The sequence below is a fragment of the Brienomyrus brachyistius genome, chromosome 15 (assembly GCF_023856365.1).
Source record: "Brienomyrus brachyistius isolate T26 chromosome 15, BBRACH_0.4, whole genome shotgun sequence".
Taxonomy (NCBI): Eukaryota; Metazoa; Chordata; class Actinopteri; order Osteoglossiformes; family Mormyridae; genus Brienomyrus; species Brienomyrus brachyistius.
In genome coordinates, this window is record NC_064547.1 from 17,488,361 (window position 1) to 17,495,506 (window position 7,146).

The 7,146-nt window shown below is 39.4% G+C and overlaps 1 protein-coding gene and 1 long non-coding RNA gene across 2 annotated transcripts; one reads left to right on the plus strand and one right to left on the minus strand.

Moving 5' to 3' along the window:
• foxd3 (forkhead box D3) lies at positions 1–1,898 on the minus strand. Its single transcript, XM_048976231.1, has one exon. It carries the CDS (start codon positions 1,575–1,577, stop codon positions 462–464), a length of 1,116 nt encoding a protein of 371 aa, XP_048832188.1. The 5' UTR covers positions 1,578–1,898; the 3' UTR covers positions 1–461.
• A 1,610-nt stretch (positions 1,899–3,508) lies between these two features.
• LOC125708586 (uncharacterized) lies at positions 3,509–6,930 on the plus strand. The gene is made up of 2 exons (XR_007382502.1): positions 3,509–6,710; positions 6,812–6,930. It is a non-coding gene; the product is annotated as an uncharacterized LOC125708586 (long non-coding RNA).
• Positions 6,931–7,146: the final 216 nt, after the last annotated feature.

Sequence of the window (7,146 nt, forward strand, 5' to 3'; positions counted from 1 at the left end):
TTACTTTGTTTTAAAATTTATTAACAAATGATTTTCAATTTACAACACAGTAGAACTACATAGAATACATATATTTAAATTTTATAAACACAGTATTTCTCCAATCGAATTATAACAATGTATTTTTATTTATTAAAAAGCAAAATCAAAAAAAAAAAAAAAAAAAAAAAACATAATGATAATGTGAATTTCTACTTGCGGAGAGCTTTCGGGGCAAAATGAGAAAGCTGGGATAAAACACAGTTCGAACAATAAAATAAAATAAACGACAAAACAAAACAATTCAAACAAGTAAATCAATTTTTGTACAAATATTTACAAATTTTACCTGTACAGAAAGCATTCCATTTCGTTCGTTTCTCTCATTCTAAACTTTTTACATGGCTACAGTTTTGTGGACAGAGACCAGTGCTGCCAGATTGTGCTGTACAGTTACCCCTCCCCCAAGTCTACAAAAAAAATCACTGAGAAGGCCATTTCGATACAGCCGCCGCTGATGCTGTGGGTAAAAACTGTCCCGAAATAATATTCGTGGGTACGCTGAGAATAGGAGCGATAGCAGCTGATGTCCGGGTAAGGGACAGCGACTGTGCGCTCAGCAAGGCTGACTGAACGGTCACGGGGGGCCGCAGGAAAGTCTGGGCACTGGACGAAGTGCTGGAAGCCCCGATAATGTTTTCTATACTAAACGATGGTCTGCTAGACGGCTCGGACTTGATCATGGACGCGGTGCTCAGGTTGTTCAGTTGCAACTGTAGGCTGGGGCTAAGTTGAGAATTAAAAGCTTTTCTATTGAGCTCGGTTGACGGCAAGAGGGGCACCGTCGGAGGAAGCATTGGACCCACTGGAGGGATGTAAGGGTACTGCAAAGCCGCCGGATGGGAGTAGGCAGCTGGGTGAATCCCATAGTGTCGGCCGTACGGGTTTCCAAGACTGTATGCCCCAAAACTTTGCATCATGAGTGCGGTCTGATCCCTGAGAATATCAGGCTGGTGTCGCTTGAAACGTTTCCTTCTCCTGAGAAAGCTGCCGTTGTCGAACATATCTTCCGACTGGGGGTCCAGCGTCCAGTAGTTGCCTTTGCCTGGGTTTCCCGGCTCCCTTGGGATTTTGACGAAGCAGTCGTTCAAGGACAGATTGTGCCGGATGGAATTTTGCCAGGCTGGAAACTTCTCTCTGTAATACGGGAAGCGGTTGCTGATGAACTCGCAGATCCCGCTGAGAGTCAGTTTCTTTTGCGGGCTCTGTAGTATAGCCATGGTAATAAGCGCAATGTACGAGTACGGCGGCTTTACCAGGCTGTTTTTTGGTTTGTTCGGCATGGGACCCGATGAGCTTTCTTGTCCGTCCGCCTTGCCTTCACCCTCCCCGGAGCTCTCGCAGGGGCTGCCCGCCCTCTCCTTAACTCCGATCTCCTCCACTTCTTCGGCGCGCTCATGAATCCCCTGGCTGTCGCAGTCACTGTCCCTCTCCATTTCCTCGTCGCCTTCTCCGACCACATCGATATCCACATCTTCAGCAGTAAGCACCGTCTGACCGGACATGTCGTTGGCACTGTTGCCTCCAGACAGAGTCATCACAGCTCACTTTGCTGAGGAACAACCCAGAGGTAAGTGCGTGGCCCGTCGCCGTCAGATCGAATGTCACCAAAATCTAAATGCAGGTCGGCCCGGCCTGCCAGGGAAACTTTAAAAAATATTTCTCCTCTAGTGTGTAGCCTTAAGTTTTAAATTGTGTCGCGTGCTTTACACCAGTCCCCCTTCAAAAGGCGTTTAATAGTAACTAAGACGAACTCCGGATGGTGCAGTCGGGATGACACATGCTTTTAAGGCCGGTTTTTAAGGACTGTCTGATAGATTACTTTTCAGTTAAAGATATACTATCGGCGGGGTCACGTGGCTAGGTGACGTCAGCTGGCCCCCCAGTTATACCATGCAGTCCGGAGTTGTTTCATGGATTTGTCAACAAAGGGGCAACAGTAAAGCCGCTTGCCACTACTTCCTGGCTCTGTTCGTCCGTCATAGACCATTTAACATTAGCGGGGAAAGAGAGAGGGAGAGAGAGAGAGAGAGAGAGAGAGAGAGAGAAAGAGACAATTGGGCTGCATGATTGAAACCTTCAGTTCTGACGCGCATTAATTCTGCTGCTGTAAAAACCAATCTTAATTTTGTTTAAACAAATTGTGTTGAAAGCTGCTGAATGAAAACGTCTACAGCTAAGTTAATTGACTCTCTTCTAGTTATTACTGTGTGCTCGTGTTTATTGCATGCGATGGAATTTATACTTAAACATTAAGTGCTGTCCTCGGTCGATAGCCTGCGATCTTCTTAAAGCGGATGAAGTAATTGTCATTAAGGTGGTAGGCTGAGATCTTTTTTTTAGTTCAAAGGCAAATTTATTATTATTTATTTATCTCCACTGTGTCATCCATTCAGATTGAACTTGAATATTAACTTCGGGTGATTGACGCGGATTTAAAGAAACGAAGCAGGAACGAGACCATGCAGTAACAATGAGCAACTATAAATAAAAGCTTTTAACGGGTTGTGCTGAGGTGTTAACGACTTAATCATTGCAAGTGTTAGCATATGAAAAAGTAGGAAATGAGGGAGCGAGCGAATGTAAGGCGCTATTCACAACCATGAGGATAAGGCTTGTCTCTAGGACGTTCTCATGAAAAGGATGTAAAAACGAATACAGAATTCCTAACAAAATCTTGTTTGTACCCGTGTAGCTTGCGGAAAAGTTGATGGGGAAAGTCGATCTCCTTAACTTAGTTTAAGTGGAAAATATTTTACACGCACATCGAATATCTGTTCTGTGTTCTTCGGCACAGTTTTCCTATTCTTAATGAAAATGCTAAGGGTAAAGGCGTTTTGATAAGAAACACGTTCTTATGTATATATAGCGGGAGAGGCTAGCGGATGTTCCAGACTGAAATTAGTTATCTGTGTGCCACAAGCAATATAACTGCCTATTGATTTGGTCTGGAAGTCTCTCCTCCTGCCGTAATGAAAATATCCTTAATTGACAACAGAATCAATTATTCTTACCACCCCTCTATTAGAACTAACAAAAATGTGTAAATGACTTTACGATGGGAACAGAGGAGCGGTTATCCGTGGCGGTCTATTCTGCTCAGTTCAAAGTCTTTCGTCCGGCCCCTCCTGAAAGGCAATACAGCGATGGGCTCCGCACGTTTAGGCGGTCACCGATTACCCCCCCCCTCCCGCCCCCCCTTGAATCGAGAGAACAAGAACAAACGTGATGGCACTGTGAGCATCAATTGTAATATTATCTACAGTGTGCTTTTTAACGAGCACTTTGGATTGGAAATTTAAAAACTATTTATTTGTATTAGATAAACGGATATTTTAAAATAGAGCACGGTGACAATTATGAATTGCTAATAAGTACTATTCTTTATCCGTATGTGTTGTCATTATTATTATTATTATTATTATTATTATTATTATAATTTATTCTAACTGCACTGTTTAATAGGCAAACAAATTATTATTATCAATAATAGAAATGTTCTAAAAATATTCCGAAAGGGAAATATTTAGTCCAGTCAATGATAAATAACGAATATAAAACTGTCTGCTTGCCCATATAGTCATTTTTAAAAAAATAAGAAGATACTATACTGGATAATGACGAACCGTCGACTGCTAAAACATTTCAAATCTGAGGCTAAATAGCTGTTCATATATTTTCATAAATAGATATTTATATGGCAGATAATAAAACCCCTTTTATCCTCTCTCTCTCTCTCTCTTTTGTCTTTTACAGCATTTATGTGTATTGTTTATACTTAAGGGGGAAAAGATGAACGAATTGCACATGCCGTCTTCGAAAAGCCTTTTAATTAGCATACTAAAAATAGTTTTAAATAAATGTCGCTAATAATCCCGATTGAGCGAATAGGGCCGTTTCTACCCGATTAGACACGTATTGTGGCCGCGCGCTCACGCAGAGAGCCATCTGAACTGTGTGATCTCTGGTCTATCAATACCTGGTACTCAGAAGATAAAACCTGCTCTCTAGGTTCGATCTCATTTCCTAAAAACTCAATATTTGTTTTACACATCGTTTACATTTTCGCTCTTCTTTATCTTTAGATTAATATTAATAACGATTATTATTATTATTATTACATCAATAATAATTGCCGTTGTTGAGTGTAATATGTAGGAAATTGTCTCCGATATATATACAGTGTCCGAAGATTGTTTTTGAATTTTCTTTATCTTGAATTGATTTTCAGCAGTCTCCCGCGTGCGAATTCAGGAGTCACGGCGCCTTACAGCACAAAAAAATAGGTGATACAACGTGTCCCCTCGGTGATCTTTTGAAGCCCCATAAATCCTGCTTTACACTCTTGTAGATTGTTAATGAAATGTACATTTAAGCGCACACGCACGACTTGGTCGGACAAAACCTTTTAGAATAATAAGCTAACTCTTTCCAGCATCAGAGCTTATAGTCGGCGAAGCCATAACAGGTGACAACGCGGATACCAGCACTATGAATAGCGCACCAATAGCGAAATGATAGCATAAAATACATTTCATTAATTAAATACATTAAATAAAAAAGATGTCGGGGAAGAAACGGTGCACCAGAAAAACGTGTTTATGAGCGAACAGTTTCTATGCCATGCAAATGAGAATAAACTTACGTGGAGAATGAAGCCGAACACTGGTGTTTGTGGTATTGTACGTCCAACGCAAAGATTCACCGACTCAATGGGGGCAGGAACCACCTGATTAAACGTACGCACGATTAAGGATTTTTTTTTTTTACATTTCAGCAATATAATAACTGTGCATTTGTACCGCATGGCCTTATCTCTGAATCGAATATCCTACTAAGCAAGGTACCGAGGAATCCCTTCCAAGGCGTAATTAATCGCTTTAGAGGTAGACCTGGCGTCAAAGCCACTCTCTCATCTTTTTAAAACCTTTACTTCCAGTAAATAAATTATGAAAACGTAAAGCTTGTCCAGAATTACCCTAAACCATAGTTACTTTGACGACTGCTTACAATCACCTGGATCCAGTCTTTTCACTAATGTAAGTTTCAGATCGTCTCAGCACTTTAAGTCTAGTTGATTAAAATTTTGATAAAAACGATAATACCGGTATCAATTCTAAAATATTTAAAATATCGCTTATTTTAAAATGTATTTAACCGAGCGGGGTTCAGGCAAATCAACTGTTATGGAGTTTGGTTTTTAATTCTTGCTTATAAAATGTGCTAAACAGTAGAAAAATAAAATATATCATTGTCATGTTGGGCCGGGGGACAAAAGTACATGCAGTATTAGTGCTCTGTCTTCACTTGAAGCAAAAGGCGCACAAAGGAAAACTGCTTAAAAGAAGTTTTTAAAGACTTAAATTGAACGAAAGTGCTTTAACCAAAATGGTTTTATAAGGTGAAAGGTTAAATTGTACTGCGATGAAAACGATCGCTATAGTGTAAAAGCAGATTCTTTGAAAGGCAACTCATTTAATTAATGATGAGAGCAGTTGGGGGCAGCAAGCTAGTAAAACTGTATGATAAATTAATGGCATTGTTAGCGCGCTTTTAATTACGGCTATTATGTTAATTATTTTACATCAACGCGGAATTGTCAGCATGTCAGATTTAATCAAAACCAGCCATTCTCTTGAAAACCGTTATTTCATTTCTGAGGGGAAATATCCACGTCATATTTGCGTTAAAAATTACTTTTCATTTAAATGTGATCTTTAATTGGATCTTTTTTTCCATGGTTGACACAATGGTTCCCTCAAGGCTATACCCTCCAGAGGGCACGATCTTAGCCTTTTTTGGAATTCACCATTTTCACCCCCTTAAAGAATCCACTCTATCAACCTGCAACTTTCTGTCAAACATTATGATGTTGCTCATTTTTAACCGTCCCTTTTGTGGAATCACGCTGGAGCCGTTCACCGTCACAACAACGCGCAAAGGCACGAAACAGAAAATAACATAATTGCCGCGCTATACAAAAGAGAACATGGCATGGTGCTGATTTAAAAGGCGGAGAGAAGCTACGCAAACGAATTTCTTGCATACTGGAGTTTTTACATCGATATGTTTTTTAAATTACTGGTCCACGCGCTTAACACAAGATACTAGCTAAAAACTGAGATCAATAACCATACGATAAAAATCTAAATTCGCACAATAGTACAAGTGATATGCTACATGCTTTTATAGAATTTTGTGTTTCAAATTAGATCAACATATTTTAATAATAACCCTACACCAGCATGCATAGTTATTACTATTGTTAGTATTATTATTACATTTTATGCTTTTATCATTATGAAACAAGAAAACAATTATAACTGTAATTATTGTTAAAGGATGTGTGACTAGTGTCGAAAAATGAACGTATAATTCTTTATTGATTTTGCAATTTTGCATGTAGTTGGAACGCCATCGTTCCAATCGACGTTTCAGTGCAGAGATGGTCTAACGCTTCGTTAAGAAAGGGAGCGTTTTAAAGACAGCATTTGCAAGACAGGTCTCCAATGAAAACGCTGCATCTAATAAAAAAATCAACAACTGAAAGTGTGAAACGACCATGCTGCTTAAATATTTTCCTGTGTACATATCACATGCTGGCACTGTACTCTGCTAACACGGAAGCAGACGGCGCTTGTTTACGATCATTTAGACGTGGCATCTATCTGGTATTATTGTTTATATTTAAGTTAATATTGACAGTGATTTGCGCCTATATAATGAATGAGGTTTTACGTGCACGTCTCATCGACTCTTCTATTTTTTTCAGACAGGAACGATGAAAATAGAAGTTGATTTCAAGATAGAAAATATATTTAAAACTGGATTAATTATACCCGGACTGCATTACCATTTTGTGTGTTTCAAAAATAAAATGTCTTGTCTCACGAGGATTTTTTTAAGGTCCTTAAAATACTAATAAATGTAAAACAAATCAGTAGTAAAATGCTGCTCGTAGTGTATACTGGTCCTTCGTGTTGGGAAAGTGCTAACGAGTTTATTTTCTTATTGGAATCCCTAATTATGAAGACGGCGACAGATGAAGCTTGGTGTTAGCGTAGGAATGAGCCATCCTTTATGATATGATGCTCTGCTGATCTAGAC

What these genes read in the sequence shown, in the direction of transcription:
- foxd3 (XM_048976231.1), bottom strand. Translation starts at nt 1,577, where the DNA reads ATGACTCTGTCTGGAGGCAACAGTGCCAACGACATGTCCGGTCAGACG.